We start from the raw sequence: 18,647 nt of genomic DNA, 5'->3' as shown, positions 1-18,647 counted from the left end.
GTTGTGTTCCGGAAACTTATGTATAAGTATATAAGTCTCGACATTTGAGGTATCAGAGATTTAATCTTCAAGTGACAAAGCATTATCAGCGTAAAAAAAAGTTATCCTGATCCTTAAAATATGTTGAATTACACAAATTTGTCCACAACGGAAGTCCGCGGCCGGTGACGAAGAAAAATTATTTGTAGAACATTTAAAATTTAAAAAAATAAGAAAAAAGAAGACTGTTCTTACGTAACTTCGAAATATTTCATGAGTGAAACAGCTTCATGTATTTGATGAAAAGAAAATAAAATATTAGAGTCATCATTGATTATTTAATTTGAAAATGCATTGTTTGAGGCTGATAAGATCCGTATGCAATTCACCATTCAGTATATTAATCTTGAATGTTGTAATCACTGTGTGTGGTGGGGAAGTGCTGTTCTCACAAACCTTATATACATATCCTTTGATTTGTGTTTCTTTATAATACTAAATGCACTTAGCAGTATATATGAATGCCTCTTAAAAATTTTATGCGTCTTCTGGCCTGTTTGTTTTCTGCTGAAATCCTTTCATTTCTATTTGTATGTTCACGCTTTCCATCAAAGCTGAACAACTTCTGTCGTTCTGAAATCCTTTGAAGTATTTTGCAGGTCGCCTTTCCGAGGGAATGAGTTTCAGGTGTAAACATATAAATATCTAAAATACTCACAATTTGTAAAGGGCTAGATTTTCTCCTGGCTATAAGGTAAATTGGTCAACAATGTTTTTAAATAGCTGAATGTCCTCGTCTTTTCTTAAAATTATTTTCTTTTTGTTTTTGCGTCAATATCTCAATGAATGTCAATGATTGCTGATCAATTTAGAAATAAATAGATAATAAATCGTATAGAATTACATAAATCTTTTAACGGATACCTGTTTTATCTTGTTTTGTTTTAAAAAATTAAAAACTTCCTAATTGAGCGTCAAAGACTTTCATGACACAATATTGTACATGTAACATCAATGATATTTATTGTATAGTGTGTAGGATTCACAATAGAAGTCATCTTATACGTAGGAAAGTTTTTAGACTTCTCGCATTTTATTGTCGTAAATACCCTGTATATGTGTTCCCTAATACTTTTCACAAATAAACGATGTATTTCATTTTCAAAAACACTGAGAAATGGAGTTTGTTGACGGAACACATGGGGGCATTTATTTGAGATGTTAAGCAAAGATGACCAAAGTAATTAGTAGTGTGAATATTTATCATGAAACATGCGCATATTTGTGTGATACGTGCAATTCTCACCTTATGAAAATGTCGACCAACATCTAATTGTTTTGCTGACCTTTTTCCATGAATATCAAATTGTTCTGACTTTTAGACACCAGTTTAAAATTGCTGTTTACTTGTGGACTTCTTATGAATCTTAATTAAGCAAAGATTTCTTCTTTGAAATAATTCAACTTTTTCTTGTTTTGTTTGTTTGTATGTTTTATTGGATATATACAACTCCAAAAAAAAAAAACTTTCTAACCTACCTAACATGCCTTTGTGAACTTATTAAATGTTCATTAGGAAACAAGGATATTGCTACTTAACAAAGGTGCAAGCAAAAATATGAAAAATTTAACAATTTTATTTAAGTTTTGTCATTCCTGTTCGATAATTTACGATGCAGTATTTAGTTGCTCCGTTTTTTGCACGAATAACAACCTTGATGCAATCAGGCATGTTATGGACTAAGTTTTCACAGAACTTATTTGGAGAATTGAGCACTTTTATGTGGAGTACTTTCCGCATATCTTTTATGTTGTGAGCATATTTTTGTAAGGTCCGGTATTCTGTATTTGCCTTCAAATGTTTTTATTGGGTTTGAATCAGGATTGTACCTGGACATCAGAAAAGTAGAAACTACATATTTTTGAGAAACTATCTTGTGCTTTCTGAGTTCTGGCATACTGCTACATTATACGGGCAAATAGTTTTTCTGGGAAATATGCTAAACAAGCACACATGGTACTAAAATCTTTCAGCATCCTCTGATGACACAAAGGAGATTCTGAAACGCAAGTCATTTTCTATATTAGCGTGGTCGGGAAACAATCCCGATTAAAACTTAATATAAAGCAATTCAGGTGAATTTGGGGGTGGAATGGATAAGGCATTTGGTAGAAACATGCCGACGGCTAAAATAGACATTTAGCATATATACTGGGTACTTGAGCGAGAATGACACTCAGTTAAAAAAAAAGTTTGGTGAAATAAGTTAATAACATGCCTAATTGTATTAAGGCTAGCGCTGTTCGTGCATAAAGGGGAGCAACTGAGTACAGTAAAGTAAATTATCAATCATGAATATCAAACTTTTACTTAAATTGCAAAATTCATCGTATATTTTCTTTACTCCTTTTGCTTAGTACAAGTAGCAATATTTTTATTTCAAAAATTTGCATTTAGTCACATGTAGTTCACAAAACGTGTAAGATAAATAATTCTTTTTGAGCTGATATGTAAATAAATGTATGTATGTATGTATGTATATTCATCGATGCCATGAAATACTACAATCTCCATTGTAGATATAATTTACTTCATATATAGATTTCTATTTTTTAATATTATTTTTAGACTATTGCATTAATATTTCTCGTTACGATGTTTGGCTCAAACGCCATTAGCAATCAATAAAATAGGTTAGGATAACGAACAGTGATTGATCAGGGCATAAAACACGAAACACGAAACTCTTGAAATTCAGGAGTGGAATCAGGTGAGTGGGAGGAGTAACCATCCCCTGTCGACCCGTCACACCCACCGGTAGCCCTATGTATTGATCAGGTAGACGGAACATTCCGTAGTCAAATTTAGGATAAAACAAAGGCCTAACAATTGGTATGAAATGTCAGTCGAAATACGACCCAATGATAGGCTGTATTTACTTACAAGGTCATTATAACGACCATAGAATTTACGAAATGCTGACGTTAAACGAAGTTGTTGAGGTCCTTGCAACATCAACTTTGTCAGTAGTCTGCCTCGGTTTAAAGATTGATTGTACTCAGAGCATGCCATGCTCTTGAGTTTTAAATAATATGGGAGACTTATAGACCATAGGTGAAAGTAGAAAATATCTTCATAAATAAGAAATGCTGGTGATGGAAAATCTGAAATCATCGCGTTTTTCATGCAGTATACTAGTAGTTGTTAGTTAGCCCTTATCGTACATAGTCGGTAAAACATCTTAATATGAAGCTGATGTAGCAGACTCAGTGGTGTCTTATTCCTAGTTCACTGGGGTAAAAGTTTATATATGAGTGGAAGTAACTATATCGTTAAGTGACAAAACGTCGTCAATATAGCTGGTCGAGTTGAAGGCCATAGTAAGCAATTTCTTCTCATGTAGAAGTTTAAAAGAGTAATAAATTCTGCTTCACAGGAATATAAAAGCAGGTCAGCTAGTAACAGAGCACAAGTAGTGCCCAGAAGAACACAACTAGTGCCCAAATCAAAGAAATAACACAGTAGGGTATGCTTTTATGATACATTAATATCGAAAGATTTCATCAATGACTGAACATCAAATTGATCGGTTTAGGAGATGAGGGGTTAATGTAACTATTTCATGTTCTGCATAGATTAATAATTATACAACTTTTTATATATTATGTTTTGCAAACAAGTCGTTACACCTTGGCTTGCAAGGATTTTATCATTTCAAACATCTTGTTCTATGATGACTACAGATAACTTCCCCAAAATGTATACATAGCTAGTTAACGTTGGCCGATACCATGGATAACGTCCAAAGCTGTTATGGGTCTGGCTTTTAGTAATTAGCTAGATATATTAACTATGTTATCATTTTCATCCGAAAGATCGCTGACCTGGCTCCATTTTTATACATAAACATTTTGCCTAGAACCTTGTTCTGATTTTTTTCTGAAGCTTCAACCTGATCAGGAAATCCCATACAACTCATTGTCACCATGCTTTAAAAACCCATCAATGAATTAGCCTCGTATGAAATTAAAGTCACTTAAGTCTTCAAGAGTATAATTATATTAGTTGTCTAAAATGACAATAAAAGGTCAAAGGCTGTCCTTTCTTAGGTGGAGACAGGACTCGGGCCTATAGCCTACTGCCCGAATCCCATTTAGTGTTTTTTTAATATACAGCAGTTTATTTTTAAAATCTAATCACTCATTTTGGATCGCTTAATTTGGAAGAGACAATTGAAGTTGATGTTCTAAAGATTTTATACTTTGTAATTAGTTTTCTCACAATGCACTTGTATGAAATATGGAGATAACGAACAGTATTCAAGCTCAGTACATTTGAACAATACAAAGCTGCAGCAGAGCAAACACGGGCTTCCAAAAACATAAGAGGCGGGATCAGCTGTAAAGGAGGAGTGAGCATCCTCTGCCGACCGGTCACCCGCCGAGTGGTCCTTGTCATGATTGGGGAAAACGGAAAATCCGTAGACAATTCAGTGTTTAAACAATGGCCTAACAATTAGTATGAAAAACGTCAGTCAGCATTCGACTTAATGATAGGTTGTATTTGCTGACAAGGTCATTGTATCGATCATAGAACTTGCAAAATGAAAACTTCAAATGAGACTTTTGATATCCTTGAAAAATTGAAGTTATCACGGTTATCATAAAGTTTTGTTGTTAGGTTACCTTTTGCAGTCTTTTTCTAGTAAAATATCCAAATATGAAACAGATGTGTTAGACTCTGTGGCATCTTTATTTCAAACTCACTGGGATATATATCAAGTCAACATGGAAGCAACTATTGTTAATTTATAATACGTCGTCGATATACCTAAATGTCGAGTTGAAGGCCACAGTAAGTGTTTTCTTTTCATGTAGAAGTTTTTGAATAAATGCTGCTTCATATGAATACAAATATAGGTCTGCTAAAACCGGGGCGCAATTGGTACCCATGGGAATTCCAACAGATTGTTGGAAGACCTGCTATCCAAAAACTGCATAGATATTCTCAATTATAAACTTAAGCATTTTTTAATATCAACTTCAGAGTACTTATATGTACAATCCGAATGTTATTTAACAAAATAATTTTGCAAATGACCAATGACAAGGTAAGTATAGTATCTTTCCGTCTCAGCATATAGTAAGTTAAGGATTTTAGACACTATACACAAAATAAAGAACCTCAGCTAATGCAGTGTACATGTAAGAGAGGTTTTAGATATGATTATATAGTGCAACATTTGCGAGAGTAGGATTTAGATAAATTATTTTAAAAATATATTATTATAGGCACTAACGATATAGATCACAAGTATAATGATCTCAGAGTATCTGAATATTATACAGGTATATAAAAAGTGGAAGACATGATTTTTGAAAGTTGTGTGTATTGACTTGTATTGCCTTACTTTAAATAATCATGTAAAAATACAAAAAAAGACAATATTCTTAAAAAATGAAACTATAAGTAATGTTTGTTGGGATATGGTAGTAGGCAAAATAGATTGGTGTAATCTATAGACGAAGTTTGAAATTGGAGATGAACAAAAAGATTAGAAAAATGACAGCATGTCATATAAGTTTTTATTTGTGACAAAGTCCTTTCGCCACTGATAAAGATGTCCATAATGAATTCTACCACAACTTGTCAAACATGCCAAGCTTAAAGCCTTTTTTTATCTGTCTGGATTTGATTCATGCAAAGAATTTAGTCATTGCAATTGAGGCAAAGATATACTATATCGGCGATTCAGTGAAATTCTTTAATATTCAGCTTTATCGTCGAAACTGATTCGAATATTTTGCAAGTAATTATTATTTTTAAAATAAACAGTCTTAAATAATTTTAGGTTCTCTTCTGTTGAAAACAAGCAACAATCAAAGAAAACACAAGAAATGTGTCCAAGTTAAGGAGGCTGGGGGGTCAACAAATTAACCATCAGATATAACTTATTTTTTTAGATATGATATCTTAAACTGTCAACTATCATTTGGCAAAGAAAAAATTCATACATTTTAGTTTTAAAATTTGATCATTTTTGTATATCTTTATATGGAGCTCTTCTTCTAAAGGAGATCAATATAGTCTAAAATGGCCACGACCACCCAGCCCTCTTAAGCTTTTTTTAAACATACCGTATGTATGCTATCGTATTTCGCAAAACAGTCCATTACAAATAATAAAGATTTCAAAAATACAGTAGTTAACCATTTTTTGTCACTTGCAATGCTTTTTCCTTCTGATAAAAAACCTAAAGGATCTTGATTAGCTAAATTGTTACTTTCCTTTAGTAGAAAATCTGCATGGTTTATTACGATTAAATTGTCTATCTTCGAGAATCCGAACACATCGTTTGAATTCCAACTGGATAAACATGAACCTGAACGCAAGGCAATCAAAATGTACCTTTATTAATTAAAGTAGTCGGTAAATATTTTATTGAATAATTTACCGAGTTTTTCCGTCTCTGTTGGTATATGAAGGACCAAAAAATATTATAATGCTAGTATCATTCAATGATTCCTATGCGTTCCTTCAGGAATATTTAGAGCAAAGTTATGAACTGTTGGAAAGAAACAAGTTAAGGATTTCATGAAAAATATATAAATTGCTATCATCATCCAGAATGAATGAATAGTAATAATGCTCAAATAAACAATACAAATAATTGCAACAGATCAAAGAAAGACCGTAGAAAAATGAAAGGTGAGATCAGGTGTCATGGAGGAGTAAGCATCCTCTTGAACGGTCACACCCGCCGTAACCCTTTGTCTTGAGCGTTTTCGTTATATATGTATACAAGAAATTTATAATTATATACGAACATATCAGGTTAATACATTTTAAATATATTTCATGCAGTATCAAACAAATATGAGTGATTTTTTTTTTATCAAAAATACAAGATACCACTAGCATGACTAATAATAAGGATTTTAAAAAAAAGATTGTACATTAATACATTTTAACAATTACAGAGAGATACATAGCAATGACACAGCATAATTTCGCAAATAACAGTGTAAAATAGAAATGCTCTGAATATTCACATTATATTTCTCTTTCCCCTTCGGTATCCCCTCATATCCAGCATCCACATCATTCTATAGATGATTTTTCTTGGCATTGACGAACGGTTCTCTGCGTACGTTGTAGTTATTTACTAACTCTAGCAGGTCAGCGATCAATATAAACACGCAATGTAAATATAGATATATGCTGCCCTAAAAGAGAAGGAGAGGTGAAACGTGTTCTAAGAAGTCGTTTCCGAGCTGTCAAGCTTGAGTAGTTGTACTGCCTCGGGCCACAAGACATTATACTAAACGAAAGCAGAGAAAATGCAATATGGCGACAGGGATTACCATACCATCGATAGAGCTGAAAAGGTATAGTTGTTCTTTTTCTTAACTCGCCATTTTCTTTATAAGCCAAAGCCTTGTATACTGTTATTCTCTTTCTCTTTGTCTACAATATGTTGACCATCATTTCGATGGAACGCTGTTTTGGGGGGTAGTTGTGTAAAATATATTCCATGCAAATCTTGATAATATTTATTCATAACAAGAAAACATACATCACATATTGACGAAATGTTGCACAAGAATCGTGAAATTTTACAGACCTCTTAAAAATTAATCTAGATGTGTTAAGTACGCGCATTCTGAAAAGTTGTATATACATATATATTTAACTGTAAGATCCATTATAACTATTTCCTGTGGCCATGAACAATTGAAGTTTTTAATGAGATGTACTGCATAATCCGCCAGATATCAGAGGCAATTACGAGATAAAAGATAACGCCTGTTCGCGGGATTATGTAAAGTATTGTGAGTATGGAACATTTGATAACCTTAATTTTGAGATTGAGCTTGATATATTATCAAATGTCAAGAGAGTGTGAGCGATATCAAATTTCAATCAGCTTACCCTAATGTACGCATGTCTTAGCATGGCTGCATTTTCTTCTCTACAACATTTTTTTTTTAAAAAGTCTTCTTTTTCCATAATGTGTTTTTTAGAAAATGTATGCAAATACATTAACCTAATTATAAATATACAAACACATAATTTGAAATTACAGATGAATTTTTCTAAGTGATACCGATCCGGCACCAGTATTTTACAGTGCATAAATTTCAAATGTTTGCTGACAATAAGTCTGTTTTCGGTTTTGTCAAAAAGAAAAGTGCAACCGTGTTCGCTGACAAATTTAATTCAACGTGAAAAAAGAGAAAATATATGAGGGAACGCATTTTGTAGTTTTGTATTATGTTTTTGGTACAACCTTTTGTAATGCGTTTCCCAAAGAACTTGGGTCTTCAATGTATACTTAAGCTCTCATCAAAAGGGTTTATAAAAGAAGAAGATTGATTAAGTGATTATTTCACTTGCTGTATATAATATTTGGAAAACGTGGTAAGTGTTTTGATTCAAAAGTCATTCTCACATTGTATTGACCACAAGTTGAAATCATACTCAAAAGACAAGAAAAACCAACCAAAAATTGATAATTAAATAATAATGAATGAATAAAATAAAGGTGAAAAAATTCCTCCTTAGAAGAAATAATGAGGTCAATTATTCTCGAGTGTCATAATTTTAAGAATAGACATGTACATGTACGCCTTTTTACATCATGTGATCAGTGGATTTAAGGTTATCAAGATCGTAATTTCAAATTAAAAAAATCATTTATGCTCACCAAAATATATTGAATATATCGAAATATCTGTTTTAATTCAGTGGTTACAAATTGATAACAATCAAATTAATTCTTACCTGAATAAATTCGATGATTCATCAATACTCAGGGCCTCGGCTAATTACATCATAACAACCTGCAGTGAAATGCCATTAAATCAATTAGAATGCATAAAATATAGGAAGTGACATTCCTAAATTACATATGTCTCACAGTAACAGATTGTAAGTGTTTTAAGTTTTGAAAAGAAAAAGTCACAGACTTTAATTCATTCATGAATGAGACATACAAAGGTGTGGTCAATGTATTTTGAGAGATTTCACTCATTATAAGTACGTTAACACTGTTTTGGAGAACTTGTGGAGAAGTAAGACTACTTTTTACTTTGTAAGAATGATCGTTTTTATTTATTTTAAGTAAAAATTGCTATGCTATTTTAAATATATAGTGAAATTTGAATTAAAATATTATTTATAATTTATTTCTTTAGAAATCTACACATATTTCTGGTTTGTGTAGATGGAATATGTTCTTAATTTTATCGTATCAATGATTCTAGTGATTGATAGGTGAATATAATTATCTTTTTTTTTAACATTCAGGTTTATTTCCTGTGATTGTTTGTGTGATTGATTGGAACGAGAAAGTTTACATCTGGATATTGTAACATAGATCGATGCTCCAAATAATGAACCTGGATTAAGTGTCAAAAAAAGTGTTCTTCTTGTCTTTTAATTATTTCACTGGAGTACTTGTATAAAAAATAGATTTTTTTTTAAACCTGAGTTCTTAATTGGAAATGTATTCATGAAGGATATTTATAACGTGCCCATTAACCCTATGACCAAATCATCAGAAACAATGGTAGAAGGGCTGGAAAGCCAAAATGGATATTCTTGTTTATCATTAAAAGTCCTTGGACATTCCACGTGTAAACTACTGTCCAATCATCTGGATATTCCTGCAGACATTGTGACAGAAAATGGATTAACTCCAGACGTGTTTGGATTAGCCGAACTAGCTGGATTTGATTCCAGTTACGTTAGGCGATTGGCAACAAAACCAGAGAAGACTGTTGTGCTGTTAGAGGCGTGGTCCAGAAAATCCGACGGAACCATCGGAAGGCTTCTGACGTCTTTGGATGCTCTTGGAAGACTTGATTGCAAAACCGATATTACTCCCAGTATTGGTATGTATTGAATACAAACGAATTATCAATCGACTAAAAAGTATAGACAAATACATATACTATACGCTCAGAGTTCTTCATAGATGTTGATGTCAGTGTGTTTGTTGTTGTGAATAAATGTTATGCTTTGTTGTTGATAATATATAGCACAAAGGTATAAGGTGCCTGTTGTCAGAATATCTGAGAAATTTGTAGCTTGTAGATTAAGATGAAAGCAATTCATGCCCTGTTTTTATTTTTGATATTGGTCTTAAAACCTTATAACTCGAATGTACTCGAAAAAAGTGCAAATAAACAAAGGAAAGCATGCAGAAAATAAAGCAAATAAGTCGGTCATGGACTGTATTTATTTTATTTTATTCTACGTAATTTGTCATCCTTTCTCACGTTTCATGTGTGATTGATCTCCAGGCATTTTATAAATGCTGAAACTCTTGCTATGGTCGACGATTGAATTGATCGCCGAGAGGATAAGCGAATTGGAAGCAGATATTAACTGTACTTATTCTGTATCACAGAATGTCATCACGGGCGAAAATCAATAAAATCTGGTAAAATATCTACTATTCCAACCCTTTACACTATCTCTATACTAAATCTACCGCATTTTTGCCATTTATCTCAAAATACATAGAGCATAAATTCAGTTCATTAAAAATTACATAACATGCCCAGATTGTTTATTTGAACAAGCCATTGAATTAAGAAGCTGGTTCATTCAGAAGTATGTTATCCATCTTTGAAAAAAATATCTGTGGATTGACTTAAAAACTTTTATCCTCATTAATTATAGGTAGCATCTAAATCATTTTTAATGGCATGTTTGTTTGTGAATTATATGTCGAACCCTTATTTTTCATTTGATCACACCAACATCATGTTAAATTTAGGCTGAAATAAACTTCAATGGTTATTTATTCCAAATTTTATTTATGGTCAGTGCTGGTGGTAGTGTTTGATAACATATTTATCTCTCCTGCTAAAACTTTGTGTAAAGTTAATAGAGGATGATTTAATGTGTGAAGTTAAAAGAGGATGATTTAATGGTCCTCCCAAGAAAAAAATATCCATATTTGTTTCAGCGATTACAAGGATATAAAGTTTAAGATTATTTACTCTGATGACAAATTTTGAAACATCTCCTCTTGATATACACATGTTTGAAGTAATCAGGACATGATCATATCCCCAAAAGAGATAACTTTATTATAATTTCAAGGTCAAAGTTGGAAGTCAAGGTCAATCCGATATTAATTAATATATGCACGTTCGAATTAACAAGATACTGATCAGAAAAGATCATCTATTTTTTTTTTTTTTTTTTTTTTTTTTTATTTTTTTTTTTTTTTTTTTTGTAAAATAGAAATTATTTTTTAAATTATTTATTTATAAATGCCAATTATCGAAGGCAAGGTCAATTCCAAGGTCATCATAATCTGCCTGTGCGTGAAGTCTGAAGGTTATACCATGATTACGTCACTCCCAACAGATCGAAATGTAATATTGAAGGAAACGGTCCGGCGTTACCAATTTACCCATAGTCCAGGTTTTTCTTCATAATTCACACTCCTGCCAAAAGAAATACAGTGTACTTGTTGCATTATTGATCAACTTTTCATTATCGTCAACATTTAGACTACATTTTAATTAAGGAAGAAGTCTCTATATTTTGGTATAGGACCTGGGCTCAGCATGGAGCCGCTTTTGCAAGATTTATCACGTGAATTTAGGTCGGTTATCATCCTCACGGACCCTTAAAAATGGACATATTCCTTTATTACAATGTTGCCTTTGTCATACTTGCATTAGAATCCGCTTTATGAGCTGTAATCGAGAAGAATAAAAGGGGGGGGGGTTACATTACTTTTGTTACTTGGAGTTTTCTTACATTAAAAGAGAGGCTCAGAATTTTGCTTTATTCAGCGTAAAAACAGGGAAAGGACTCTAAGAACAGACGTGCCAGACGTAAAATTTCCTTGTGGAAGATGATTAGGACAAACAATAAACTACGTCTTCATTTTTACACTATACATCACTAGGTCGGATTTTTATAACATGTCATTGCTATCACTGACATGTGAATCATTATAAAAAGAGAACGAATGTACATGTAATCTACGGCGCCAGGTGCAAAATAAAAGGATTCTTTAGGTCAAAACAAGATGTTCCTTGAAATGAATTTTCCCTGAAATGTCGCCTGTCTGTATATTGTGTGTAATACACATTCATTACTTTTTTGCTACATAGAATCTTGTTTCCAGGAAGTGTTTAAATGTAGTACATGAAGAATAAATTTACTTTTACCAACATTTTTTAAAACATTTTCAAAACTACAGGAGTGAACAATATATAAATAAATTAATTAAATAAATAAATAGTAAATGATACATCATAGAAGAGAATGTGATGATACATTAAGTTTTACAACACTCCTGAAATACTATACCGAAAGAGAAAAGTGTGTAATACATTGCCTCCTTTTTTCAGCAAGAGATATCAAGAATTGGCTGGACAGTGATACCAAAGAACCAAACCGTTTAGGTAATATCACAGTATACTATGATAATATCTAATGCATTTAGCATTCCTCCTCCCCCCCCCCTCTCTCTCTCTCTGAATGATTACATGTAACAGTAAGTAAACATCGCAAAAAGTGTATGAATTTACTTTATATTTATCCTTTCATTAGTCGTAGATACCCCACGCACCCAACCTCCAAAGTTACGTCTTCCTGCTCCAACACCAAACAACTTCCAGCGAGGGGACATATTCTCCTCGCCAGTGGACAGTGTCTCTTCACCAGTGTCCCCCACAAAGTCCACAGGAGACCAAAGTGACCACAGCGATGGACCATTGACCTTGGACGATCGTAAGTAAACAGTCAAGTCATACAAGGATGTAACAGAATTATTAATTTGGCTAGAGGTTGAAATATATCTATTTATACACGTGACCCCCATGAGGTATATGTCTGACACATAGCCATTATAACAAGTATCGTAATGTTCATACGAACAAAGTAACTTTCGAGGAATTAATCATGTTCTGCGCATTCTGCTTTGTGTCATACGAAATTTGTGACTGGTCCCAGAAATTGACCCTAACTGCTTGAAAAAAGTGCATTGTCATTTTTTGCCCTTGGCCAGAGATATATAGTGGAATGGGTCAAAGTTTTCTATAATTATTATTGTACAACAAATCAGTAATTATCATTTTAAAACTACATCCGCATTGATTCTAGTAACAAATCAGTAATTATGATTAAATTGTTGTGGTTGTTTTTTTACCTGCAGTTGATGGAAACCAGGCATCGTATGTTGCTTGTATATGTTGCTCAGATGAAGACATAGAAATTGCTCACACGATTATCGAAGCCTACAGAGAGGTAACGAATACTGTACAATTCTTCCTTCCCCAGGAACAACTATTGGGCGGAAAATACGAGTACGAATCCCTAGCAGAGGTCATTGAAGACAGGTGAGTGTTCACAGTTCATGGTCAGATTGTGTACACATACAGTTTACATGCACAAGCATAAAATTCATTTTGATAATCATCATTTGATAATCACACTTGAATAAGATTTTGAGAAATAAGAGCAATATTTAGTACATTTGAACTTTGTTTTATCATGTTCCATCTTTTGGAGTGTAATTCAAAACTTATTAAGTTCACATGATATTTGAAAAGAAAAATGACTTTCGAATGTTAATTTAACCAAATTATTTTGTTTTTGGAAGATATATACACTAGACCTATTGTAACAAAATATCCATTTGATAAACAGTAGGCGGTGATGCTTGTAATCTGAAATGTTCAATAACAAACTCTTTAAAAAAAAAATCTTTAATTTCAAAGATTCTACACACATTCTATGTATTTTTGAAATATTAATCTGCTTCAATAGTCTGATATAAAGATTTTTCTTAATATTTTGACCCTGATTTTGATACAGGTGTGACGGTCGCCTTCTTGTCATTATGTCGAAGACTTATGGTGCCAGTTCTGCCTGTATATTCTCCACACAGTTCGTCAAGTCCTTAGATCCAGGTCGGTTATAATTTAACAATATTCGTTTTACTAATCTCATGTTTTTTTTGGATTGAGATTGGAATCTCTTCCTGAAAAATGGATTAAAATTAAAATATAGAGAGGGTGAATACATCAGCCCAATGAACCCAGGTTCATGGAACATTTATTGCATATTGCGAGTTGGCTCAAGTGCTTTAAGTGTATTGTCAAATCATTCTTACGAATTATTTTTGATGCGTAAATAGATATATTAAGTTTAAAAAAATTAGTTTGACTGAAAAAATATAAGGAAGTTTAGTGACAGACGAGTTGGCTTAACTTGATGAAAGTTGTTAAAGTCTACCATTACAGATGTTCAAATCAGCTGTACGTGCGTGTACTTTTTTAAAATAATTATCATAAAGCCTTTATAACTCTGTCATTCTAAAAATAGACTTAACTTTAGGATCAATTCTTTTAAGAAATGTCAAACTAAATTTATACAAATGAGGTTTGCTAGACCAGATTTAACATATTCCTTATGGTATGAAAAGATTTCTAATCCAAAGAACATTTTTCATTGGCCATAGAATGCACCAATGGAGGGAAACTTTCAAAAAAGAGCGATACTGCATGAACATAATTACGTTTTACCTGTGGATCTTCTTTTTTTTTTTAAATATTACTTTTACATCATTATCGTCAGCTGTTTATAGCTGAGGATGTGTTTAAGAGCAAAAGAAACAAACATCCTTTTATTCTGTACTTCCTCAGGTAGAAAATTGTCGCCGCATTCTAGGGCACATTTTACGCAAGGTGACAAATTTATTCAACCTACTCGTAATTCTAATTAGCATTTGGGTTTATATACACGTCAATCAATTAATAACCCTGCGACTTGTAAGTAAAACGTATATGATTATATCTTCAAGTTGCAGAGAAAACTGCAAGGGATACCGTCCCAATGTAAGAATCGTGGTGCAACGGCATACGAAATTTTTTTTCTCGTAATCTTTTTTTCTCGTAAAAAGATTTTAGATTTTTATGTACGGATACAAATAAATTTCGTCGAAAGAAACCTAACACGTGGTTGAATGAATAGATTGACAGTTCTGACCCAAAATGTTCGTCATAAGAACAACTCTATAATTACATGTAAACAAACTGAGCATTTCTTGAAATTGTCATTTTTCTGTCCCATATGTTTGTTCGTTTTTCCAACTCATTAAGACCTTTTTGTTTGTTTGTTTGTTTGTTTTTGAACAGTTGAGAGACAATACAATATACCCTTATCACCTGCATATGGGGTTTATGTCTCTCAGTTGATTCGATACACAAGAGCATGCTCTACGTATGAACAATTTATAAAAGGAGGCAAGCTATTGACAAACAAGTTAATGAAAGAAGAATATCAACAGTATTGATTAAAGTCACCATTAAGCAAGCTCTATTGTTGATACAACGACCTTTTCAGCAAATACAATCTATCATTAAGTCAAATGTTGACTGACGTTTTTCATACTAATTGTTAGGTAATTATTTACACACTGAATTGTTGACGGATTTTTCCGTTATTTCCCAATCTTGACCATGATCACACGGCGGGTGTGACCGATTGGCAGGAGATGCTCACTCCTCCATGGCACCTGATCCCACCTCTGATGTTATAGAGGTCCGTGTTTGCTCTGCTCCTGATTTGTATTGTTTGAATAGACTTTTGAGCTGGAATAATGTTCGTTACCTCCATATTTCATGTGTCTCATATAATCCAATTAACTTACAAAATCACAAATTTATCGTCTCATCACAAATTTTACTGAACTGTTTTAAATGACACTGGGGGAAGCTTTCGAAAGAAAAAAAATCAGACTGTAATCTGCCTATTTATTGTGATTACATTTGAACATAATTGCTCTTCGCCAAATAAGACAAAGCAATTAATGTTTTTTTTTTTCTTAAAAAGAAAAACTGTTCAGCGCGCAATACTTTTTTTTAACCATGCATTATATATTCATTTCTCAAAGATAATAAAATAATCTTTTTCCTTGTATATGAATGTAATACCATGTTTTTGAAGACATGCTAAGTTAATTTGCCATTTTCCTTGTATTAATTAAATTTCAATTATATTTTTAATTCATTTTCTGAAATTTATTTCTGACACACCGAAAAGAAAGTTTAAGAATTTTTTCTAAGTATCAATAATAAGTCAACAGAGTGACAGTTTTCCTCAAAAATTGAAATCGAAAACAAGAACCGTCACTTCATAGCCGTAGAAATTTTATAGCTGTAGAAATTTTATCTGCAGCATACTCTTGAAATGAATGTAATAAAGTCTTTATTTTATATAATATAGAATTTCAAAAAAAAAAAAAAAAAATTGATTCCCTTTCAGACATATTCTGATGTAAAACTATGATAAAAAACATTTTCCATCAACTCGTAAAAAGGATTTACGATATACAAATGTAGCATGATATGGATGATTCAATAAAAAAGAAGAAAATATTTTGTTATTATATGAAAAAGCTTAATGTTTATTTGAAATAGTTCTAATTAACAAATTTTAATTATTATAGACGCAAAGAGAAGAAAGATCATCCCCATCATAAAGGATGAAGACGCCTCCTATCCCAGGGTTCTCCGCGGCATCAATGCAATAAAGCTCCAACGTCTCAAATATACTCTACCATTCTGGAAACTTCTGTCTGCTTCTTTGGAAATAAAATACATTCCCAAGTATAATCCGTCAGACAGTTCCTTTTCGTCTTCATCCAGCGCCAGTGCAAACAGTTCATCCAACTCATATTCAAGCAATAGTTTATCAGTTCCTTCCTCCTCGATGAATTCGTACTCTTCGTCATCGTCAGGCAAATCTAACCGCTCTAGGACTTTTTCAATAGAATCTCTGGAAAGTATCATCGATAACGAAGAAGTGCCAGACGTGTCCCGGATACATAACATACAGCGACCATTTTCGTCAAACAACTGTGGTCAAAACATATCCAAGTCCAGTAATTGTCATAGTAAAATGTCAAAATCCCCCAAAACGGAAGCTGTGCAGAAAGATTTTTCATCTTTGGACAACACTGAAAAGGTGCGGCTTCGACATTCGAACAGTGATCAAAAAATGGCAAATTCTTCAGACAATTCATGTTCCAGTTGCAACCCAGGAACCGTGAAAAAATCCAGTAAAAAATTTGTGACGAAAATCATGAAAACATTTAGATTTAGAAGTAAAAGCTCAAAGTCCTTGATTGATGATCCCGGTAATTCTTCGAAAACGCCTACAACATTTCGATCTACTTCAGAGCCTGTTGAAGGCATCCAGAGATCATTCAAGTCGTGTGATGACATTTTCGGTGAACAAAGAAGAGAAAAGTCCAAACTTCACTTTGTTCAAAACATTGTAACTTCCATAAAGACTGGCATTTCCGGTTCCAGAGAATTCACGAAAAGTGGACAAAATCTGACTCCGGGGACGAGTTGTGAAAGATTATCTTCTCCGGTTCGATCTTCGAGTAGTCTTCAATCGAACGACGCAGCTCCTGGTGTTGAACTTCCGCTTAATATCAGCATGGACACTTTTAACGTGATTCAGAGAGAGTATTCTTTTGAAGGCAATTCAGAGTCAGCTATCATGCGATCATCTAACAGTTACTCAGACACCAATACGGAATCGGCCATTCTGCGAGGGGCCGGATCGACCGAAAGCATAGATGACAATAATGCACAATTTTCACTTTGTTGATTATTATTTGGCAAAATATTGAAAAGTCCCTTTATACATGTGTGATGAGATTTGTGTGATGAATTAGAAAATGAAAAATATGTATACACTTTGGATGTTGATAGGTTCAAGTCTAATGTCTGTTATTTTTTTTAATACGAAAGTAAATTCGAAGGTTTGTTGGGAAGGGTGGTTATTAAGCTAAATGTTTTTATGGCATTTTGAATATATTTGTGTTTAATGTTTCCTGATGCATGTGAATATATATTTGTAAAGTATTATCAATTGTGTTTTAAAACCATAGTGTATGTGTATATACGTGTATGTAAATGTAAAAATCTATATGACATTTATTAAAGATATATATGAGAATAGTATAAAAAAGCTCACTTGTGTGTTGTACTGCCTGTGCGTGCCATTGTAGTGTCGCAAAATATTTATCAAAAACGACATAAATGTAACATATGCCAATATTCAGTTTAATGACATATACATGAAAAGATAAATCTTAACAGTTCAGTTTTTAAAAAAAAACAGATGTCAATGTAGAAACTATACAAATGAATGACACAGTTTCTCAAATATACAGAGTTCTTCCTGGACGGTTAATAGTCAGACCTGTCACAGTCACATTTATTTATTCATGTATAAAACTGCGGAGAAGTTTTCAAAATTAATTTCGTGTCAGTGTGTCTAAAATGAAAGTAAATTATCGACCTTTTAAATCCATTTAAAAAGGTTTGTTTATGAAATTAACTGTGGTAAAAATGAATGCCTTTTATTTTCGGTAATCGATCGAACATCTTGCCAAAAGTAATTTAATTTTAGACACTTTCCCCCAAAGAAATTGAGTTCAAAATATTAGATTTTTATAAAATAAAAACTGGTGTTTGGTGGTATCTTTCACTTTATGAGTGTGATTTTTTTGGAATGAAAACAAATTAATTTGTTTAATTAATTTGCTAAATTTTTTTTAGAAGGAAAGGTTTAATATGGGCATTCTTAGCAACTCACTATTAACACATTCCTT

General features: G+C 32.6%; 1 protein-coding gene across 1 annotated transcript; it reads left to right on the top strand.

The window, feature by feature from the left end:
* The first annotated feature begins 7,166 nt into the window (after positions 1-7,166).
* On the top strand, positions 7,167-17,973 carry LOC133183645 (uncharacterized). Its single transcript, XM_061318582.1, has 7 exons — positions 7,167-7,368; positions 9,290-9,876; positions 12,364-12,417; positions 12,566-12,745; positions 13,170-13,353; positions 13,832-13,926; positions 16,467-17,973. Exons 2-7 carry the CDS (start codon positions 9,495-9,497, stop codon positions 17,636-17,638), a joined length of 2,067 nt encoding a protein of 688 aa, XP_061174566.1. The 5' UTR covers positions 7,167-7,368; positions 9,290-9,494; the 3' UTR covers positions 17,639-17,973.
* Positions 17,974-18,647: the final 674 nt, after the last annotated feature.

The sequence above is a fragment of the Saccostrea echinata genome, unplaced genomic scaffold, assembly GCF_033153115.1.
Source record: "Saccostrea echinata isolate AGI-Se365-2 ecotype Australia unplaced genomic scaffold, CSIRO_AGI_Sech_v1 ptg000001l, whole genome shotgun sequence".
NCBI classification, from domain to species: Eukaryota; Metazoa; Mollusca; class Bivalvia; order Ostreida; family Ostreidae; genus Saccostrea; species Saccostrea echinata.
Note: the sequence above shows the minus strand (reverse complement) of the source record. Positions and strands in the feature narration are given on the sequence as shown.

Excerpts from the sequence above, each read along its gene's own strand:
- LOC133183645 (XM_061318582.1), top strand. The coding sequence starts at position 9,495 with ATGAAGGATATTTATAACGTGCCCATTAACCCTATGACCAAATCATCA. Across the intron at positions 9,877-12,363 it reads CGATATTACTCCCAGTATTG|CAAGAGATATCAAGAATTGG; the intron begins GTATGTATTGAA and ends TCCTTTTTTCAG. Across the intron at positions 12,746-13,169 it reads ACCATTGACCTTGGACGATC|TTGATGGAAACCAGGCATCG; the intron begins GTAAGTAAACAG and ends TTTTACCTGCAG.